The sequence below is a fragment of the Mastigoproctus giganteus genome, chromosome 9, assembly GCF_048544385.1.
Source record: "Mastigoproctus giganteus isolate SK-2022 chromosome 9, ASM4854438v1, whole genome shotgun sequence".
Taxonomy (NCBI): domain Eukaryota; kingdom Metazoa; phylum Arthropoda; class Arachnida; order Uropygi; family Thelyphonidae; genus Mastigoproctus; species Mastigoproctus giganteus.
Genome location: NC_143583.1, coordinates 44,046,462 through 44,071,061, shown reverse-complemented (window position 1 = coordinate 44,071,061; position 24,600 = coordinate 44,046,462). Strand labels below are relative to the sequence as shown.

General features: G+C 36.1%; 1 protein-coding gene across 4 annotated transcripts in view; it reads right to left on the bottom strand.

Moving 5' to 3' along the window:
- Positions 1–12,858: 12,858 nt before the first annotated feature.
- Positions 12,859–24,600, bottom strand: part of LOC150080186 (protein couch potato-like) — a 204,246-nt gene continuing 192,504 nt past the window's right edge. For 2 of the 4 annotated variants that reach the window (XM_090381800.1, XM_090381798.1), the window contains exons 10-12: positions 22,133–22,240; positions 20,052–20,175; positions 12,859–15,468 (exon numbers count right to left, since the gene is read on the bottom strand). In XM_090381800.1, the coding sequence (XP_090237926.1) occupies positions 20,071–20,175; positions 22,133–22,240 (213 nt within the window). In that variant the 3' untranslated portion in view covers positions 12,859–15,468; positions 20,052–20,070. Of the gene's footprint in view, positions 15,490–20,051; positions 20,176–22,132; positions 22,241–24,600 lie in introns of all 4 variants that reach the window. The other 2 variants (XM_090381801.1, XM_090381802.1) reach the window with 2 other exon arrangements.

Here is a 24,600-nt window from a genome sequence, read left to right as displayed (position 1 = left end):
GATTTCCTAGAAATCTCAGGTACGTGGGAATAATCGGATGTGCCCATTTTGCTGTAAACTCCATTAAAGGATTATCAGAAGATGCATTAAGGGGAACCTGGGTTTTTTTTTATTCTTTAAAGATTTGCGATTATATATGTTTCACTCTCCTTACCATTATTTTTTTTTCGTCACTGAGATTTTATTTTTATCCTCGAATTCTTTTCAAGCAACGTATCAGAAATCCCTTCGATAAAAATTATCTTCCTTTTAACACGTCGGATTAATAAGAAACACTATGTCATCTAATTTTTTAATACGTTTTCTTGCATTTCACTTTTCGTTTTTTTCTTTTTATCAGAAGTAAGCAGGCGGACGCTGCTATTTCAACACATTTGGATTAAACCACAAATATTAATACCTTTTGTATTAATAAGCAGTACTGCCGTTTTCTGTAGACGTAGATTTTAATTATAAAACTAAACTGTAGTACCAAACATGAATTTGGTACTACAGTTTATTGCATTCCATTAACTTGCATCGTAAGCTTCGTTTCTTTCATCCAAAAATACAGCATCAGCTAAAAGTAAAACAAAAAACTTCCCATTTCACCTGTCATTCCCTCTAAGAGTCTGTCCAGTTCTTTTTTCAATTTATTCAAGTCATTGACTTCCACAACAACAGATGGAAGTTTTTTCCCACAATTAACCACTTGCTGGGTACAGGCAAACTGCTGCACAACTATCCTGCTACCGCCCTTCCTCACTTTGAATTTATTCCTCCTCATGTGCGTAATCTGAGAAAGAGGAAGAAGGACATTGAGCTTACTCAATCCATTCAAAGCCTTAAACACCTCAATCAGATCTCCTTGTAGGTGCTAGTCTCCGGACGCTACAGTTTGCAGAACACTACAGTTTGAAGCCTCACCATGAAGCCTTTCTTGGTATCTGGTTACCCTTCTCTGCAATCGTAACATCCCTCCTAAAATGAGACCTCCAGACCTGCATACAATACTCCAGATGTGACTTAACCATGGCATTATACAAAGGGATAATCACCTCCTTATCCCTGCTAGCAAAATTCCTGTATATCATTGAAAAAACCCCTTCGGCTCTCCTAACAGCCTGCCTGCACTGCTCAGATAACTACATATCTGGCTGCACAATTACCCCCAGTTCATATTCATTTTTCATTACTCTGAGTGTAGTACAACACAGATGGTACGTTACTGTGGGATTACTGCTACCCATATGCAGTCGTTTGGTGGCAAAGTGTCCTGGAGAGGTTCCGGAAGGCTAAGGTTTCTATCAATCTTTACCGGTTGAACACGGATTATTTTTCTGATAGGTGTCTTGTTGTCTCCTCTGGCCTGTGTGCTGTTCGGAGACCGGTTACTTGTGGCTGCCCTCAGGGATCCGTTCTTAGGCCCGTGTGCTGGAACGTGGTCCTTGATGGGTGGCTCAGTTCTGAACATGATTTTGTTACTAAAGTGGCATATGCCGATGACGATCTGGTTGTTCTGGTTTCTGGTGATTCTAGGCTCCAATTGGAGGAACGTGCCAATGACATTTTATCGGATCTTCATAGTTGGTGTCAGATTCGTAAATTGGAGATCTCTATCTCCAAAACTAAACAAAATGCTGTTTAAGGGTTCCCTTAGCGTCAATCGTCCTCGCAGTATTAGGCTTTTGGACCAGCACATAAAACTTGTTAAATCTTACAAATATTTGGGTGTCCTCATTAACGACAGTTTTCAATTCGTTCAACACGCCAAATTTATTGTACAAAAAGTAAAAACTTTAACTGGAAAGTTAATCAGAATTACAAAGGCTTCTGTGGGTCTCAAACCTTCTGTTCTTAGAATTTATCATAAAAGCATTTTTCTTCCTATAGTTTGTTATGCTGCTAGTGCTTGGGGTCCTAATGTGTCCAAATTCTTAGTTAATAAATATTTGACTCAGGCCCAACGTTTCTTTCTGCTAGCTGCTTCTCGCGCTTGTATGACTATTGCTTCCTCTGCCCTCCAAGTCATTACTGGTAAAGTTCCTGTTAAATTTCAAGTGATTTTTAGTTACCTTCAATATTGTAAAAGAAAAATTCGGTGCTGGATCGATATTATTTAAATTTAGATCTTGCCGTAAAATTGGATATTCAACGTATAAGAGATCAATTTCTTTCTGGATGGCAGCTTGACTGGATTAATGGAGCTACAGGTCGTATTACTTTCATATTCTTCCCAAAAGTCATTGAAATTAATAAGAAAAATTTAGCTTGGTTTTCTCTTGGTCTTTATTCTGCTTTTTTATTCCGGTCATGGAAGTTTGAATGAAAAATTGTTCTCCTTGGGTCTTGCTCCTTTCCCAAATTGTTCCTGTAGTGCGGTAGAATCTGCCACTCACTTAATTTTTTGATTGTATTCAGTACATTGACTTTAGGTCTAAATTTTCACTGATCACTGGGGGTTTACATGTTGATGAGCTTCCAAAATTGGTGGAGACTTTAGAAAACTATAATGCTTTTTACACTTTTGCGGAAAAAAGAGATTGGCTTCTCTTGATTTATAGTTTTGTCTTTTCTTTGCTTTGGACTTTCTGTGGTTTCTTTGGTTTTTCTGCGCTGTTGCTTGTTTGATAAAAATTTTGGTTGCTCTGATTTGGTTGCTTGGGGTGCTGTTTTTCTTTTTTGATGTTTTAGTTGGCCCCATCTTGCTTTTTTTTATGATCGGTTCTGGTTATTCAACGGCTCTAGATCGAGTTTTTCTGTATATAATGATTTGAGTTAAATATTGTTATTATTATTAATGCTTAAACTTAGCTTCTCTGTAATTAATGTAATTTTTTTTTTGTTGCCTACTGCGGGCGGCAATAAACTTTTATCTTGTTGAATTATTGTTTAATGCTAAATTATCTGGCACAATTATTTAAATGTATTTTGATAGTTACTTGCGTGGTATTTTTAGTTTATTATTAGTAGTAGTTATGCATGATTCTTTTGCATACCTCAATTAGTGTTGTAAATTTTATTTTCTGAGGATTTAAAATTACTGTGTTGTTAGTAATGTAAATTGAATTTTGCATTCTCTGCGCCTTACATGGCTTCAGCTGTATATTAAGATAATATCGCGAACTGTCTTCTAAGGGTTGTAAAAAAAATTACTATGTTGTTAATAATGTAAATATTATTTTGTTGTCTCTGCGGGTTGCAGAGGGCCATTTCGTTTGATGGCTAACTGTATTTTGTTAATTCACTTTGTTCTGTTGATGAATTGTTCATGCTAATTATTTTTAGCTGATGATTCGGGGCTTTAGTGGGTCTTTCACCCATAGCTCGGATCATATGTCTTTGGCAGCAGGGGTTCTGTTGTCTTAATAACCTTAATAGTTGTTTAAACCTGAACTTATTTAAAATGATTTCATGCGAGTTGCTGCATAAAGGGTTTTAGATTTTATTACCTGTTTTATCTTCTATTTGTTTGTTCATGCTGAACTTGTATATTATAGAAGTTGTCGTGGCTGTTTAGTTTTTTTTTTTTTTTTTTGGTAGTTGTTGGCGCATCGGCTTCTGTGGCCATAATGCACCTCCCAAGGTTTTTGCAGTACTTGGATCCAAGCCCGAGGCGAGATTCGAACCCGCGACCTTTGGGTTGCCAGGCAGGCACTTTACCCACCCGGCTAGCCCGGTCGGCGGCTGTTTAGTAAATTGCTGTCAGTACTGGTTGAAGATTCTCAACATTAGTGTTTTCTCCTTGTTTTATTTGGATGTGTCTGTCGTGAAAGCCTGTACACTGAATTTGGTATTTGTGTTTGCTAGCTTGACCCTGATTCCAATTTTCTGGTGTCGGGGTTGGGTTCAGACTATCACTTGTTAAAACGTAAAATACTGCTTGATTATTGTTAAGTTAAATTTTAAATTGTCTCTTTGGACTTGCTCTCTGATTGTGTCTTGGGTTTTGGAAGTGGTATTAGATTAATTACCTTGTTATGTGTTGTTATCTCGCATTAATTGTGTTGTTGGGGGTTTTGCTGATTGATTGGCTGTTTTAGTTGTAAGTTTTTCAAGGTTTTGTAATATCGTATTGATTTTGCAGTCTTTCGATTGCTTATTGGTATGATTCTTGCCTTTTTTTTTTGGAGTTTTAAATTTGATTTTAAGTTATTATCTGCCCTAATGGTTGATATTATCACTGGGTTTATTATGATTACTGGGTAAAATTGATTGTATGTATATATGCATAGCTGTTGATAATTAGTTTTTAATTACATGTTCCTTGTAGTCTTCTTACTTTTCTCTTTTTTTATTCTTCTGGTTATATTTCTAGAGGATATCTGTATTCCTCTTCTCTTCTGTTCCTTTTTCTTCTGTTCCTCCCTCCCCGTTTCCCTTCTTCCTTTCTAAATTATTTTGAGGTTCTCCTTTTGACAACCTTGGTACGTGTCTCTTGATAGTAAAACCTTGCTGCCTTCTCGTGGCTTGGGACGGGAGTCGGGGGAGCCTTTGTTCTCCTGCCCCCGACTGCTAAATGCCAGGTGCCGGCTTACAACATACAACAAAACACACATTAATATACACATAAAGATACAAACATTTCATTAGATCTTTTTTTTTTTTTTTTTAGTGCCGGCCTTGGCACTTTGCCGTTAGATGACTCGGCGGCGTATAGGGGGAAACCCTTGTTACCGCCTTTACATACAAGAATGCTTTGAATACCCATATGCAGTACTTTTCATTTGTCAATTTGAAAATGAAACAACTCACAGTTGCGTAGTTATATGGTCTGGTGGTCAACGTATGCAGTTAACTGTAATAAGATTTTGGGTTCAGGCCTAGGCACTGCAACAAAAAATGTACGTTCATTTATGACTCTGAAAATCTGACCGATAGTAATTCAATATGCATGCTGTTAGGAAGAATTTGCAAAAATCTTATAATTGCAGACATACTTTGATAATGATATCAAAATAAATTTATTTTGACTTCGCTAGAGTCAGCGAAGGCGTCCAGAGAAATGATATTCAGTTCCGTGGTTACGTTTTTCTTTGTCCTCAACATTCTGAAATTCCACTTCTGAAATCCCAATTGGGAAAGAGGAAGAAGTCCGCTGGTACATTGTACATTGCTGCCTCGAAAATATCTTCATAAATGCGGAATTTGGGGGGGGCATTGTCGGGCAACAAGAACCAGCTGCCTTTCTCTCGAAATTGGGGCACCTGGGAAATGCACGTGAATAGTCTTTGAAGCCCCAGTACGTAAAGCGCAGCATCAACTCTCCCCTTCAGGTACAAATTCCTTGTGAATTACTTACTGTTTGTATAAAAACATAATGAGAATCGTCTTGATCCTGGACTTCTGTAAACGAAACTTCTTTAGACCTCAGGAATGATTTTGATGTCCACTGCTTACTGTGATGCTTCGTTCCTCAGTCATACTGAATCACCCAACAGTCATTTCCAGTGATAATGCAGTCTAGAAAGTTAGGATTGTCATGACAAGTCTGTATGAAGTCTTCGGATGATAATTCTCTTCGTTGCTTCTGCTCATCTCTGAGGTTGTGCTCACAAATTTTGGACAGACCTTCCTTTTCCCTATATCTTCATGCAGAATTTGACTAATTGTCTCCTTATTCATATTCAACTCATCAGCCATCATTCTCAGGGTCAAACTACGATCCCTTGACAAAATTTCCCGAACTTTTGTAACTCTGTCCTCATTTCGAGAGACTGGCCGACTCTCACTCCTTGGGTCATCGCGAAATCCTCAAGTCCATCTTTGAACCACCATACCATTCAGACTCACTACTATGACGATTTATCACATAAATCATTTCATTGATTTCTGTTGTTTAAATTTCCCAGTTTAAAGCAAAATTTTAAATTAGTTCGTTGCTCCACTGAAAAATCGTGTCTATCGCTACTAATGAAACTGTTTGTTACTTGAAACCTGTCAGCCTACTAGCCGATCTCTGTACCAGCACTTGCTGGAGGAAGGGAAGTTGGAACTACAATGTACCACTTCCGTTCATTTTCAAACTCATCAAATACGACCGCAACAGCACCAGTCCGGGAACTTTATTGCAGACTATAGTTCGCACGTATAGCGATCAGTTTTTGAGTGTCTGCGAAGAATAGATTGGCGTCGAGATCTTTCCGATCGTGTAATGATTGTTGAAGCATGACATGGAGGTACCAATATCTGGACAAAAGCCAACGTGGTTAAGCCTTCTGTGATCACGAATCTACCATGACATGTTCAACAGCAGTCGAATAAACAACTAAAGGTCACACGTTCGACAGCAACGTGTGGTCGACCGCTGTGATGAGCGTTGTGTGTCTCGTCTCGTAACACAGCAAGGACACAACACATTGGCTCAGCTAACCACCCAGTACAAGGTAGAAATAGCTAGGCTAATATGCACATGGACTATACGCCGGACATTAGCTCGTATAGGCTATGGTAGTCGATGGCTGTCATGAGTACCTATGCTCACTGAGAGACACGTAAAACTGCACATTGCATGGGCATGGCAGCACCAACACTGGACTATCGACATGTGGAAATCTGTAGCTTGGTCTTATAAATCCCAATTTCAACTGTATCATGCTGATGAGCGTATCCGCATTTGGAGAAGTGCAACATGAGACCATGGATGCAGGTGTTCGGCAGGCTGGAGCCGGCGGTGTTATTGTTTGGAGACTATTTTTGGGGCCTACACTGAGTCTGTTTTAATGTATGCCCCAAAACTACATTGATGACGTTTTCGTTTCAGAAAGACAGCTGGCTAGTCTACGAGTGTATATACAATCGGTAGCCAGCGAAATATCGCTCTTCTCCACAATGAAGTACAAGGAACCATTTCAGTTAAATTGCTGGTTGATGCAGTATACTCGTCTAGCCATATGTCCACTTCAAATGGAGTAAGTGGACATAATTGCATAAAAAGACAGGCAATCCGATGGTGATTCTGACAGGAGGTCATGAGAGAGCACATTTCTTAAATTAACACGTAGGACTAATGGGAATAACCTTTTGACAGTTTAAGCAAGTCAAATACAAGGTTGATTCACGAAGGTCGGGTAAACAGCTAACTTCGGCGAATAGCAACAGGATCTGCAAATAGCTTGTAAAACTTGTTATTTGATCATATATCAGAACATTAGATTTGAGAAATGTTAGGGCGTTCCCAGTATATAATGACCAGCCGGTCCACCCGCCTGCTGTGAGAAACGGGCAAGGAGTAAGCAAATCGCTGACGTATCAACTGATGGTAATGAGAAAGGAGATGACATGACGAAACTGAAGTTCCGATACAGATAAAGTAGGGAATTAGTTTTGCCGTTCAGTGTTGAATAGGAGAAGATTAACAGAGGGGTTGCATATAGCAGACACAGAGAGCGAAAGACTCTACAAAGCACACAATGCATCCTAAAATACCTGCATTAAAATTAGCTGCATTGAAGTAACTTATTTGCAGGAGTCTTCCTCTCCGATCTTAACCAATTCTAAGTTCGAAAAGGTGAATTGGTGTTGCCTACCATGACGTCTTGGAATATAATTGGTAAAAGATTAAGACAGGGAATTCACAAAATGTGCTATAGTGAATTTATAACCATTCATCTTGCATTGTGATATGAATAATTACACAAACTTTTCAGTCATTTGCTTAGAATGTAACACAGATATCTGAAGATAGTTCATTTAATAACATAATTCATTTAATAACGTAGTAGTTCGAGTACAATATGTAGTGGGGGCTGCTTTGAATATATTTAGATCGAGATCTGAATCCAGCTGAATATATTTGTGGTTTCGGAGAAACTACTGAAACCCATACCAGCTGTGTGAATGAGCTATTCACTTCTTCGATTTTCTCGCATTCATTCCATAACATGTTGGATGGCAAAGCTTTTAAAGCACAGTACGAACCAAAATAAAACATACCAAACTATAAATACCGGAACTGTTCGAACTGTACGCTTAACCTGTGGCAGTTCTGAGCTGAGTAGAAGAAATGATGGGTGTACTCTTAAACTTTCTCACAGCATACAGATTAAATTGTCCATATACTTTATTTTGTCACTTACTGTACTTAAAGCAATGTATTCGTTGGAAATACTTAAATTTAAAAAATATATCAAACAAGAATAGCAAAAGGCGCTGTGAGAATGATTTAATTACTCTGAAGCAGTGAATTATTATTTTTAATCTTTCATCCACTGGCGACTTCGGTAGTTGTATTGTGTTAACCTCTGCAATCTTATACTTGAATTGTCTCTTAGTAGATCCTTACTATTTGCACATCTTAAATCACGTAGAATACAAATCGTGGACATAAATTCTAGTATCCGGAAAACCAAACTCTTCCTTAGGAGCTAATGTCACTTCGATTAAGGAAGAAACATGACGCATGCGCAAGTACATATACGCATGAACTTCCTAAACTGTCGCTCTTATTCACGCAAACCTTTTTTGTTCGCTACGGGGTTCCTTCCCGGAGTTATTAATATCCATTTGCTCTCGACAGCCATGCGGTAATAATTTTTGACGCCGCATGATCTAATGCCAACAACTACATGAACATGAAAAATTATAAGTTTTAGTCTCAGCTTTGATAGGAGGAGTTTTTGTACAACGGTAACATAAAATAGCCAAATAGCTAATGCAGTGTAGTTCAAGGATTTTTCCCATCTCTGGTAGATAAGGGAAAAATGCATTGAATCGTTATGATATACTATGGCGATTGCATTGCATACAATTCTTTTGTACAATACATACTTAACTCGTATAATCATGTAACCATCTCGTATATAATCACATCGCCTTGTTAATATAAGCAGGCGAAATGAAATTGACAAATGTCAGTGGAAAAATCACTACGAACAATAAGGGAGGTGACACAAGTATCGATGCAGACTATATTAATAGCTTCTAAAGGAATATAGGCTCTCTGTTCACTTCAGCCTCTGGTGTTTTGGTAGAACACTGTGTAAAGGGTTATTAACGTTTAATAAGTAAGCAACTCGTTGACTTATTAACTGATGGAGATAAGAAAAGAGATAAGATAAGAAAACTAAAGTTCCTCGTCACAACTATCTTAGCTTGAAACATCTCTTTTAGCTTGAATGTCGTTTTTGCTTCCCATTAACACCATTTACACTCGTAATGAAGGGAAAAAAATCTTCTCTCTAATTAGCAATCTTCCAATTAAGAAATGATTTATTTTTATTGCACTACTTCTGGTAATGGTCAGCCATGTTATTGTAAAATTTTAAAATGGATGCCTTTCTTATATTTTTATTTATTAAATAAGACTTTTGCGTCTTTGTTATGAGCCCGATACATTCATTAGCTGATTAATGGCGTTTTAAATAAGCCGGTGAAATACCTTTACGTCATTCAACCTTTATTTTTTAATATTTTATTTTCTAATATTGTCATCTGTAAATTATTGGAATTGGCTGGTTCATTTCCTCGTCGAGAGATGGCGTTAACAGCACAGTAAGTTCACAGAAAATCTGTTTGTATTTATGTTCTTGGTGATATTTATATAACAGAAATTGCTTATTAATAAAGAAATAACACTATTTTACAGTGTTAAATTTTATTATTACAAGCTCGTTTATGTTTAACAGTTATTTGTTTATTAATAAATGGAAAGCTTCCTTAAATCAAAAATAAATTCAAAAACCACTCTTTCGAATAACATTCGTTTAATAATGAATGAATGTTAATTTAGTGTATTCAGTAAGTGACAAGTATGACACAATAAAATAACACATTTGCTTTCAAACGGCTTTATTTTTCATGCACCTATACTTTATTATACAACAGCAGAAAGAAAAATGCACAATTTTCACAGATTAATAAGATTGCTTTTTTTTGTTTTGTCCGTTAGGTTCACTAAGTTTAAATTGTAAACACTTAACAGGAGGATTAGCTACGGGATTCACCCACAGTAAATTACTTTTAAAAGAGACAGTCGACAACAGATGATCACGGTCATATGAATATTTGCATCCACCCGTTTCTGTCGACTCCAATCGGTAAGACGAGAAACTTAATCTAGTAACCAATATTTTAAGACAGAGCTATATTTCCATATTTATATCAAGGTATGATCAAATACACAAAAAACGGATCTACATTAGCAAGTTTCTAACTAGGATACATAAATCTACTTTACAAAGTTCCTAAGATCACGGCTGCCCTTAGGCTCCCCACCACTACTTCTCTAGGCCAAAAGATGGACGGATTTCAAGTTGCAGTTAGTGAACCGGAGTTTCGCGAATCATTTAAGGCATTTCTGACCTCGTCTGCTATTAACTTACTCGGTCAATGAAAACGAAAAACATAAATCGTGAATTGTTATGACATCGTTAACAAATTGCAAAACAAGTTTAAAGAGAGAGGACAAAATGGAATCGGTAAAATTACTACACAGGACACTCTTGTATCTCTGATCCGTGAGAGTTTAACAAGTGCATGATGTACAAGACATCCCACACAGCCGGCTCTCTTTCAAAGCGGGGGGTTTATCAAAATCTTCTCTCTTTTTTTAATGTTTTCTGTTCTAGAATTTGGTCCACGAAACCTGAGCGATAAAAGGAGTGTGTGAGTACTCCAGTACCCTGTCACTGGAACCTGAATACCTTTATAAAGACTAAGAAGATTAATAATGATATTTGGAGTACAATTTTGATGCAAGTTATTTATTTTTTTCTAAAAAATTATTCAAGACTCTTATAACAAACATATTTTTGATAACAGTTCAGATTTTGATGCGTCAACATTTTGTAGGGTTTGTTTCAGGTAGCAGTAAGACACGGGGGGTGGAGACCCTGCATAAATTATTGTACCCAGTTCAGCTTTGTATATAATATAAAGCGTCATATACTACATGTTACCTTACAGCTCAGCGAGGAACAACATACATCTAGTTACAGAGGTCACTTTGTCATCCACAGGGTTCTCCCTACAATATCACTTTATGAATTGACTACATGAATGCAGGGGAACTTCACGAACAACATTAAATAAAAACTAAAGTAAAGAAAGTTAGTAAAAAAAATACATAAATCAATGGTAACAAGCCGTTCTTTTTAACTAATCTACAGAATATAATTAAAACTATACGCTATATCAGCAAAATATCACTGGATAATGTTATAAATAATTTACACAATTACAAAATATGACTTTAAAACCTTTCCTGATAATATAAAATTTAAAACATTTATCTGCCACTTCCGTTTGTGCTGAAGCAAACTTTACACCGAAGGTGTGACTCGATTTTTCGCTATTATGAACCTTTCCTTTTGAAGTTGAGCAAATCTTGCCTAACAATCCGTTCTACCATTTTCTGGTGCAAGACTTCACTAGATTTCGTTCGTGCTCTCTCTCTCTCTCTCTCTCTCTCTCTCTCTCTCTCTCACTTTTCGCCCATCTTGCAGGTGACTAAACAACAATTTTTTTTTTTAACGCCGACACGAATAATATGCCAATACAATTGATCACAAGTCTGCTAAACTTTGCATAGCAACTACGCTGAAGACACCAAAACGGAAATGGCCATAACTATGTTCACACACAAAAATGACACAACTACTTTTGGGACTATAGAACAAGATAGCAGCCGTATTTATACATAAAAATATGGGTATAGACTAGCACATTCCTGCTGTTTAAGACGGATGCTGATATGTCTGATTATAGGACTTGATGGTGTGATATGTCATCGAGATTGAGGCACGAGCGATTTAGAAGAGAAAATAGCTTCCTTCCGCTTGCAGGGCATACAAAGATGTCAAACTCATTCATTCCACTTTTTTTTTTTTTGTTCGTTAGTGTCTCAGTACTTTAACATAAATAATAATAATCACTTGGCTTTCGTTCTAACACGAGATTATTCATAACTGATATATTTATCCTTTGTTATGGCATGGAAAATGATGAAAGAATTCCCTGCAATATTCATTGATCCATTAACCCAAATAAACAAAGCGTTAAATTCTTCCCACTCGATTTTAATTTAAAAATTCAAAAATTATTAGCTAATGTGCTCTATTTATATACAATGACAAAAATATCGAAATGTAAACCTTAAAATCTTTAAATGATGCATTGGATGACATCGTACAATTGTTAAATTTTGCAGCCAGTTATATCTTTATCACTTCCAGTTGTATTATCACAGTCGATTAATAGTAATTTTAAATATGGCAGTCTGTTTATTCAGAGGGCAATGCCAAGAATTTTCGGTAACAGTTTTGCTAATTATGGTTTACGATTCATAACTATTACGACTAATTATACATTTAAAGTACTGTGATGATTAATTATAATAGTTATATTACAGATAGCTAAATCAGATCACTTCCGACTAGATATAAAGACTATGAAAAATTCTCTTAAACTTTTACCAACAAGATATAGGAATAAAGAAAAAAAAATCCAAACAATTTAGCTTTTAAAAACATACAAATGTGCAAATGAAGTCTCGCATAAATTTATGAGAGACTTATTTCCTAGTTAATTTTTTTTTGGTTTTTTTTTTATGATTTTAATTTTGCCTTTTAAAAATTTCTAGGAACAACCATATATGCATAATCTCGTACCTGGCGGGATTATTTAATGTGAAATGCTAACAATTTGAAGTTTTTTGAAATTGCTTCCTGTATTAATAATTTTTAATTAAAATTAATATAAAATGCTTATTTATTAACGTTTAACAGGTACACCTTAAAAACAATTTTAAACTTTTAATATTAAAGTGGTGATCTTTAAAAAGTGGAAATAATTTGTGTGTTAAAAAATTCAAACTAATTCTTTAAATAAACGATTTTCACTTGGCATTACTTTTTTTTTAAAAAAATTATCTAAAATGATTAATACGATTTCACACAAGATGTGCTCGCTGTATAGAATAAATTCTGATTAGCAAAATTATTGACAATTTTGTTGATAATTATTGATAATGCTGGTTAACGATCAGAAATAAATTTTTTCGGGTTTAAATTTTGAAAATAACATTTACAAAAATTGTATAATACGAATAATGTTTTTTTTTAAGGGTTTTTTTCTATAATAACAGGTGATTTCACTGCCACATTTATTATGCCTTTATGTATTTCAATTCCATTTTGAAAAATCAATTCCATTTTAAATTTTAATTGAAATTCAATTTAAAATGAAATTAAATCTTCCCTGGCAATGGTTTCTCAGCGCTCACTAATTTCAAGGAGCTTTGTTTTCTCATTGCGATTTAATGAATTCCGTCTACGTACTATTAATGCTTGAAAAGAATTATTTTATAACAGAAAAATGAAATTTTAACAATCTCTCTTAATTTAATAGAATTAAGAGAGATTGTTAATTAGGAGAAGCTGCATACATTATTATCTCAACTTTCAAGTTTTGAATTATCTGTATTATAAACATTAATGCCATCTGCTTATAATTAATTTAGACCATGAAATATAAACCTGTGATAATTCGATACGCCATTAACGAAAAATTATTCCTATTAAGGTTTTTAAGATACTAACATAATCCCTATTAAAATTTCGTCTCTGCATCGCTATTGCTAAGTTCTTAATTACTTTGCACAGAATTTGCTATGTGTGTCTGCATATCAGTGTTCTTAATAGTCTTTTAAAACATGATTGGGAAGCAATTATTTGGACTTAGTAGCATCACAATTTTATAAAAGGGGTAACTATTCTAGCGTGCAGATATTTTTCGAGTCAATTTCAAATAAAAAAGCCCTGTTTACTCAAGTTAAAAAGTGCCTTTTTCGTAATAATGTGAAAGCTCGAATAATTATTAAATTATTATAAATTAAAAACTTAATCAAAATACTTAAAATTATTGATAATTTTAAATACTTGAAATTATAAACATCTCAACAATCATGCTTTTGCAGTCTGTACAAACAGCTTTCAAAAATTTAGCTAAAAAATGGTTATGCAAATTTGATTTCTTTTTTCACTAAAACATTCACCACATAGGAAACTCACAATGATCACTTTAAACGCCGAAGGTAACGATTTTCTTATGCTTAAGACAAAACCGATTTCTTTTTTTTTTTTAGTTTTAAATATATAAATGCATCCACTTAAAGATTGTCACTATATTATTTACAGCATTTCACACTATCACATTTGCCCTAGAATGGCTAAGTTTTTATCCTTTACCCTTTGGAAACTACGTTTATATCTACCATCAGGAGATTATCACATATGAGATACAAAGAATTAACAGATTATTAATTAATTAATGGAACGTATAATTTTATATCTGTTTAAATAGAATGCTGTTAAAAAGATATGATTTAATACATATATTATTCTTTTATCATATCAAAATGTGTGAAATGGTTTTTTTCTTATAATATATTCTCTCGATTTGAAACTTATACTTTTAATCACATGTCAAATATATCTCCTGGTTGTTTAGCGGTTATTGGATAAAGTGGATAACAGCTGGAATAAATAATTATACTAACATCATACTACGTCTGAAGTATGAGTTACATAACAAATTTTAAAAAAATAAGCATTAACACATGAATAAAACAAAAGCCCAAGCACATCCACAAACTCCATTACAATTATTTTTCCTTCATAGTTGACATTATCCGACCATGAATCAAATATCACTGAAAGGTAGGACCTTGCATCTCAGCTCATTCGTTAAGCATTTTATAATACTTATAAGTTAATTGCGAGTGATTACATGTAATTTCAGTTTCTCCGTTTAAATATATATTAGCACTTTTCTTGAAAATGCTACGTTAACAATCTTTTAAATGTTTTGTATACTTATTCTTCATCTGACATCACTGCTACCAAAACTAAACGAAAGCGAACAAATGGGATAAAGCGACTTCATATTTCTACTCTTTTTGTTTTATTCACATGTTTTTGCATCCATTTACTGTCAAAAATTGTTGCTTTTGTCGTTTCCTAAATTTCTACTAAAACTAATTTAAATATGACGAATAAAAAGTAGAAAAAAATTCAACGTAAATTTTTTGCTAAATGATCCAAAACGTCTCTCTTTCGTGAATTAATTATGTGTGCCTTAAGTTCAATTTCTCTTAAGGGCTATGTAAAAAACATCACCTATTTCGGTTACTGGGAACAAAAGCAACTCTTATCTAAAGCATACCAGTATGTTTTTCACAGTTATTTGGTGAAATCAGAGCTTCATTTTCCATACTATACACCAACTTGTCCTTTCAAAACAGAAATGAATATACTTTGGCTCGACAGATCGGTCATTAAATAACAAATACAAATGAAAAACAAAAAAACACAAAAAACATATGAAAGAATCTTAACGGACGAACCGTAATGCATCGGAAACAGACACACGGCACAACATCTTAAACCAGTATATGAGAAAAAAATTCATGACATCGCTAAATTAGCGATTGGAACCCTTTTGCCGAATTCGGGAAACATTTCACACGTCCTTCTATCAGTCCCTTGATACCTGCAAAATGAAAGAAGGAAACTGTTTTCAATAATACAATTATGTCGTTTACTTGCACTACAATTTTCATTCAAGAAAATTTAGCACCATTTCAAATTTAATACCTAACTACTTATTGTAATATATGAATTAGTACTGTATAGTATTAATATTCCAGGAAGTTTATATGACTGATGACTAGAGTCATTTGAAAACTATCCACTTAAGTACACTAAAACTACGACTTACTCGATTGTTCCCAAAAAAAAGTTCACTTAATTCAAAATTCAATCAGTGTTTTCAGTAGAGCACTGACAACCAGTCAAATACAAAATACGTATGTATAGTCCGTTAACAAGATATTATTATTGAATAGTTCGATACTTTACTTTTCAATCGGTTTTGCCCATTTCTGGAAGAAGAAATGTGGTACGTTTTCTATAAAAGTTGATTTCAGAGCACAGCAAAAAACGCAGCAAGTGTGGGTGCTACTAATGACAAAGTATCCAATTGTTTGGCCCCAAACTCTGATCTGAGGAGCAAAATATGTTTCCCCAAAACAGTCCAACACTTCCAAAAAAACGGGTATGATTTGCTAATTTTAGAATAAATCTTAGCAAGGACATTTCAATCATTAAGTTTATGAAGTCATAGATGGCACCGTTTCTGCATTGCTGAGGAATTTGTTGCTTGCTTTGCTTTTTGGTGCAAAAGGCAAAACAAGTAACAAATTTCGGTGTATTCTGTAGTCGGCTCGCCTGTTTTGTTGGATGAAAAACTGCAGAGTCTAGGCAAAAAGTGTGAAACAATTCCCCGACACCGACTAACTAGGCCAACGTGTGAAAAAGCTCACAAAAAATCTCGTGTCTTGACGGGATTCAAACCTAGTCAAAACAAAACAAAGTCATGAAAGTATTTCTATAACCTTTAATTACAATACCAGATAGTAGTTTCGCCAAATACAAAGCAAATGTAATCGCAAAATATTATTAAATCAAAAGGTGTCGAAATACCATATTCCCCCAATAGTAGGGTGATATGGCCACACGTAAAAATGTTTATGGCTATTGCCATACCAGTTGACATTGTTCTTAAAAGGGTAACTAACAACTAACTATGCCTAATTGTAAAGGTACGTAATAAGTAATGAGTAATGGTAAGTAAAAATAGTAAATGTAAGTAATTTTTATGAATTGTCCTCTGCACAATATTCACAAAAACGATCAGATGGCGTGCATATCTCATGAATCCAATGCAGACACTGCACACAATGGATCTAGTCACATTTCAGTCCATTTTCATCAGTGTAAGACCTACGGCATTTTGCACAAAATGAATCTGAGTCATCCAATTCCGATTCATTATCATCACAGGAAGGAGAATCATTTTCACTCTCTGATGAACTAGGTGGCTTGTGGGCAGCTTTCTTTTTCTTCCTTTTTGAAGAGTTCACCCTTCCCTTTTCCTTTGGTTTTTGCGATGTTGAATTTCAGCAGATTTTCTTGCCTTTGTTTCTTTGTTACCACGCATTTGTGCAATAGTTTCAGGTGATGTAAGAACTTGTGCGTGCGACTTGCGTTTGTTCACCAAACCACTGGGTCCCGCAACAACAGGTATTGGCGCAATGTTTTCAAACAATCTGGGGGCCAGCAGGAGTGTTATTAACAAGGCTTTTCCCAGCAGCAGTAAGCTCAGGTCTTTCCAGGTTATTGTTGTTTCCAGGTTCTTCTTGGACTGTGACAGTTTCATCCAACATGAATGCATGGTCTGGAATTATTTTTTGATTCCAAGGAATAATTCCACAAGCTTGATTCAGATATTCCATTGTTGACTGTTGCTGCTTTACACCAAGCTGTGTTTAGTAGCTCTGGAAATTGAAGTCTGGTGATTTTTCGACCTGGATGATTATGCACCCATGTCCGACAGGCTTGCTCCCAATACGTTTTCAATGGCTTGAAAAATGATCGATCCAAAAGCTGCAGCCAATGACTAGTATGACTCGGGAGACATAAGAGTATGGTGTCATTTTGGGCAACAAAATCCAACAGTTCAACATCTGAGCAGTGTGAAATATGTCCATCTAAAATAAGTAAATGCTTGCCTGGTTCCTTTCGTGGGATGAAATGATCCTGTAGCCATTTCTTGAAAATTTCTGTTGTCACATAAGCTGACTTTTGATTCATAACTACTTGACTACCTGGTGGCAGACTCAAACTCCTTTTTCTTGTTTTTTCCTTTAAAAATGCAGTATGGTGGTAAAAAATTTCTTTCTCCATTCATGCAGGATATCACTGAAATAGTTTCTCCTTTTTCAGCACTTGCCACGCGGCTAACTGACTTTGCTCCCTTACTGGCAACTACTTTGCCTGGGTTATTGTTCAATTGTAATCCCAATTCATCCATATTGCTAATTCGTCTCGGTTTATCAACTAAATCGTTTTCCACACAAACACTCTGCAGGATGTTGAAATAAGCGTCACATTCTTCCCGGCACATTTCTTTAACCCTAGCTATGGAAACACCTTGTGTTTTCCGAATTTCTAGTTCCCTATATCTCTTCATGAATAATTGAAACCAATCATATCCAGCTTCTTTTTCAACACTAAAACGATGCGGAATGTTATTCTTGATGACAAATATACGCGAGGTGTCTAATGTCATGTTGGGTTAATGCAAAACCATTTTTTTCCAACCTCTGAATGTAGTCGACCAGTTCCTTTTCATTTTCCTCTACTAAATAAGTCTTGCGTCCCAGTCGCATCTTGTGGAAGTTCCCATCTTTTATTCTCCTCACTAAAGTACGAACAGGAACTCCATAGGTTTGTTCAATTGGTCGAACAGATGTCGTTTTTTTTTCTTGACTTCGTTAACAGCATTTTGTAGGTCCACTTCAGTCCAAGTTTTTCCTCGTAAATTCTTCTTAACATATGTTCGAGGCATCTAGTCTATAATAACAAAATATAGGTACTAACAAAGGAATAAGTAAGTGTACTTAAATTATAATTAAATTATAATATTTCATTTCAATTATAATATGCCGCACACGGCATATTACCCCTTGACTGCGATGCGTATAACCCCAAATTACGCCCATTTTTAAAAATTCTGCTTAAGCTACGTCATTTTAAACATGGTGGCCTACTGATGCCATGAACATACATATCCGGCCTGATACTTCAACCCACCTATTCACTTTATTTACACAAATTTTTTACTTCTCCTTTCACTTCTACATTTTCCTGTACCTTATAAAGTTTTGGCTATCATAAATAGACATAAATGCCTTGTAATTCTGGCGAAAATCAGTCAAAATCGGGGAAAGTTTAATGCCAGCCACTTGAGATATGGCGTCTCCGTAGCCAGGTGGGCAGGAGCAGCAGTGCGTAACACACGCTTCTAGATTAGACCGGGGTTCGACCCTGTGACCACCAAATACGGAGAATGCAGAAAGGTCAAGGAATGACCACCGCATATCCCCGAAGCAATATGGCCTTAGTTGCTAATGCTCCTAAAACCAAATAACAAACAAACAACTTGAGATATATTTATTCCTATATTAATTAACCTTTGTATATCCATTTAAAAACTAAGATGGCGAGAGTTTAAAGTAAAATAAAGGATATTCATTCCACAATAATGATTTCAGTGAGAAGATCACCAGGCTGGAAACTATTCTGATAATGGGAACTCCTTAGGAGAAAATATGTGTTCTAGCGCTCATGTTTTTGTGGGTTTTCCTTAGTTCTTGGGCTAAGGAACAAATGCAAAATAAATTAAAAATCTTTTTATTACGAGTTTATTAACCTTTTGTTACTCGTAGATTACAGCAAAACGTTCGTAAGGCATTGGGTTAAAAGTGACACTCTCGTTCTTCGGACCAGTTAGCTTGTTCTTGGCCCCAATTCAAATGGGCTCTTTTGTGTATATGGATTAAAGAACCAGAGACATCTGGTGGTCATCGATAAACACCCTGCTCATGAAGCCTTCTCCAGATGGTATTCCTGGATGCAAACCCTCCTGCAGATTCAGAAAACTCTGAAGCAAATTGTGCCGCTGTGAAATCCCAGCGCAGCACTCGCACGCCTTTTATGATACCTCTCAGTTAGGGACGTGGAGGTGAAACAAGAATAGCCACCCACAGCTGTACAAGAGATGGCTTGCGTTTTATTAGCAGGTTTCAGTCTGATTTGAATACTGCGAATCACATCCTACCATCTTGTCAGTTCGACTTGATTTACCTCCATTCTCCTTATTAGATATGCAAATTGCACTATTGTCTTCACCATGTCCGTTCGCATGTAAAAACTCGACTCACCATCAACAGATTTTCAAGAAATTTTATATTTGGGCCTTTTAAAAAGATTTGGCGAGCCATCCCAAATCTTATTAAAATCAGCCCAGTAGAAATCCAACAGTTATTATTTCTTTGTTTCTCCGTCCGTCAGAATCTAATAACTAGACTCACCATCAACAGATGAATGGATTTAAATAATTTTACATTTTGACCTTTTAGGAAGATTGTCGAGTCATCCCAAATTTTATCAAACTCGGACCAACAGATATCTTAGGAAATAATTATTTATTTATTTTTTTCTCATACATACCACATAGGTTATCCATGTATCATATATTGTAGCAGAAGTACTGGATGTTATTTTCGTTGCCATGCGCTGGTTGGAGGAATGAATGGGCAATGATGCGCAGAAACGAATTTTCTTGGCGTTCGTGCTAAAAAATAGTTGTTTTTTTTGCTGTTTTTTTTATAAACCATGAATTATTACTACTTGCTAATGCGCCTGAAATGTAACGCATGCGTACAATGACTAACTATTTTTTGTTTTTTATGAATAACGAATATTTGGTTCTATTTTTTATTTATTTATTTTTTATATGTCCTCGTAATTGTATTCGTCTACACCGATAAAAAAAAAAAATCTGGGTTCGAATCCCGTCAATGAGCGAGGAAGTTTGACGGGCTTTTTCACTTCGTTGCTGAGTTAGTTGGTCTCAGGCGAGGACAGCCAAGTTTTATCTCCCGAGAAATCGGGTTTTTCTTCCAGAAAAATAGGCAAACCGAACCAGAAAACACGCAATTTATGAACGTAACACACGAGGTGGATAAAGCTGTTCTCAGGTAGCCCTAATATAACACTTTTTTTCTATTTTGATTTGTGCTGGTTGTTTATAAAGTCCTTTTCCAATTTTAAAATTTAATAACTCGAAACTATAGGTGCTGCTGTCAGTACTTGAACAGAAAGAACTATAAAAAATTACAGCAGAGCGCACTTTCTGAATTAGTAATTATGGCAGAAAGGAAGAGGAAACGTAGAGAATGAATCCACATCTCCTTGAACAATACGTAGGGAACTACAACTTCTGGAATTCGTCAACTGTCCCTTAATTCGTAAAACTATTTGTTCTAGCCAAAAATCGGAAAGGAAATCGAATTGTGATGACACGATTGAACTGCAGCAGATTAGAAGAAAATATTGCGGTCACATGAATCTTAGTTATTGTATTCTTTTGTACAGAGGGCAGAGGTAGATTGTGAAAGCAGCCACAAGGCGATGGATCCATCATGTGCAGCCCCTGCTGTACAACTACAATTATTATTATATTAGGGTCACCCGTAATATAAACCCTTATTGTGTCTGTAAATTGCGTGTTCTCTGGAAACTAAGGCCATGAGTATATTCAGCCTGTAAATTTCAGGAATTCTTTGGACAGTTTTCTTGTTTACTTGATAAGAAAACAAAATTTTCCAGTCCAGGAGAAAAAATATGCAGTCTTCGCTCGTGTTCGACTTTCTACGAGGGAAAAAAATCCTTAAAAATTTCTCCCTTACGGACGAAATCGAAAACGCACGAGGTGTAGAAGAATAGGGATAACAACACAGTGGTAATTTTTAAGGTATATACCCTGCAGCAGTTCCTTCCTAGTCCGAAAGACACTACCATTTATAAGATGACAATGCGACTATCATTTATCAGAATGGACGTGTTCATCCGTACGTTCGTGGTAAGAGGAATATACAATAATAGTGAATTCAGTCACCCTTTCTGCTCTACCTCCACCTATTTTTAGTTCTGAGCACCACTGAAAAAAATGCGGGAAACATAAAATGGGACATTCAGTACATGAACCTTATAACTGAAGGAACCAGAGAATTTTTTGCTATATTAATGGCTAAAAATTCAGTAGCTGCTTGTTGATCACGACAACGAACAATACACAGGACCTTCTGATGTCATGGTTATTAAGCATTCTTTTGATCTTTTCAAGCAGAATTAATTAATAATGATGGGTTTGGAATATTGTGAGAAAATCTATGAAAATCCAATAAGGGAGGTGGATTGAACCTCGAATATATTTGGTGGGTTTAGCTTTAAGCGATGCAAGAGAACCGTCTCGATGAAAAATGGGTGGGAGTACGAGTGACTAAAAGACAAGAAACTAAAATTATTCTCATTTCGATCATCTACTGTACTCTGTTCAAAAAGTACATATAGAAATGCTTTGTATTGAAACTTATGGGAATTATTTAGTAGATGATAATACATGAATTACAATTTTCTGGTAATGGTTGTGTTCATGGTACAAGTTTTACTGGATGAAGACACTTTAGTTTAATTTCTGTTTCTAATATGGTTTATTCTTAACAACAACAAAAAAAAATTGGTCTTACTTCTCCCATTTTGTTCTTGGCATATTCAATGCGTATACCTCCTCTGTCTGATGAGAAAAGGACACATCCTTGAAGAGCTGTCATAGCTTGCGTAGCTAACCGAATGTCCTATAGAGAAAAACATCATGAGCATGAATATAGCAGTAACTTTTTATTGAGGCACAAATTAGAAAACTAATATTGGTGTCATTTAGAACTCTTTGTTGAAATATTTTTACAATAGGAATCTTTTTCCTATTGTAAGCATGAAACATAGGTCCATGTTAAATAAGAAAACATGTTTAATATGGATTTATCAACTTTAATATCTTTATAACAGTGCTGCATTATCATACTGAAAATGTCTGTAGTAATATTTTGTACGATACTAGTTTCTAGGCGCTTTCCAAATTCGTAAAGCTCCTCTTGTATTTACAGTATTTACCATGACCGTCCATCTACATATAAAAACTGACTCCTAGTGATATTTCACGAGGTTTATGATAAATATTTTCAAAAAATTATACGTTGCTTTTTAGAAAGGTTTTTCGGGCTTGCACAAGTTTCATTAAACCATTCATCGGTTGACTGCGCAAAAGAAGAAATCTTTATTGAAATAATAATAATGATAATAATACAATTCGATACATTGCAATGTTGTCCTTCACGGGCTGCGCACATTTTGAGACAGTACCTGGAGCGTGGAGCATTTATACTTGTCTCCTTGAGGCCTTGACTGCTATCGAGGAGGGTGGATTAGTTGAGATTGTTGATGGGGTTTGTTTTCCTCAGAAAATGGTCTGATATATATTCCTTGGGGCCAGGAGGAAAGATCTACAACCTTTTGGTAGACAGTGGGTGAACACATTATAAGGAAGGAGGCATAGGATGTTTGTAGACTTTTTAGCCATTTAACCTGAACTGACAGGTTATCCTCCTTAATAAACATTCTCCTAATAGATTCAGGAGAGGTTCTAGGTCCAAAACTGGAGGCGAAGATCTTGGCTCTGGTGGGAACAACGGAGATATTATATTTCTCGGCCAGTGTCAGACGAGATTTGGAGGCTGTTACTTGGCGGGATAAAGAGGTCTGATTTGTGATAATAGCATGATGGGGAGGGGGATGATCAATATTGGTAGCTCGGCGGCATCCTGAGGAATATCGGGCGGAGTTGGTTGCTGGAATGAGGGAATTTTGTATATCTCCAGATGGGACGTAGGTATGACTAGAAGAGCTGTTGGTAAGCACACCAGCATATGAGGTGGGCAGAACATGATGGGCGTTATTTAAATTATTGTTTAGTTCTTGGGCTTGCAGGGAGTCTTTGTTATTTCCTGGTCGGTTCTCTCGCTGGGATACTTCTTCAATAGCGTGAAGCTGTGGTTGCTCACCAGCCGCTGGATGTATGAGTATGTCTTTCTGATGAGTGCATGATCGGTCCCTGCTAACATGCTCAGTCGGAGTGTCTGCAGAACTCCCTAGTGATTGTCTTGATTGGATTTGGGTGTGGGAGCCAGGCTTTATAAGGCTAGGAAGCTTTACTGGATGAGTAGTTTTTGTCCTTTTGGGTATTATTAGTGCCTGAGATGTCAGCTTGCCATTTTGGCTCGCCAAAGAATAGAGGTCCGAGAGCATATGAGTGATATGCTTATTTTGGTTCCTCAGTGAGTAGACCACATCCTTGAGATCCTCAATTTGGGACCTCAATTCATAAGTTAGGTGGATCACGAAATCTGCACTGTCTGGTTGTAGAGGAGGCGTCGACACTGTAATTTCGGCATTAATTCTTGGAGAATTACCTTCGTCTTGGAAAGTATCTGTTGTGACTAGTGACTGGCTTGAGGTGGAGAATACGTTAACGTTCGAGGCACACTTTTTATCATTATTATGATCTGATGGAAAATTGGGTTGATTAGTGCTGCATATAACGTGATTAGCAGTGCCGTCAGGTGACGTTGCGTTGCCACTGCTTCATCACATGCGACGGTCATGAGTGAAGGTTCAGGCAAACCAGTATTTGACTGAGGGTATTGACTTGGATCAGGGATTGTCTGGTCGCTAGGGCTAGTTTCAGTCTGGGAGAGACGAAGTTCAGATATTTCAGAGACATTCCCAAGGCATTTGTCACATGCGACCTTCTCCGACGTTGTTTGAACAGATGTGTGATGTCTGTTTTAACCGCGTTGGCACAAAAGGTAAATTTGCATACATGACATCGTAATGGATGGTTCCTTCCCGTCGCGGCAGGCTAGGCAGACAGATTGTTGCAAGTTATTCTGTTTTTGTGACATGCCTGATTTCGGGTATTAAAATCACTTGGAAGCAGTAAACAATGCTGACTTTTTTAGGAGTTAGTCTTTAATTCCTAGTAGTTTTTTTTCCCTCTGGCACCATTACGCTTGCAGCTTTAAATTCGCGTTCCACAGTGATGACTGTGAGAACACAAGAAAACTTAAATGGTTGAGACAGGTGTACTTAACACAAAAGA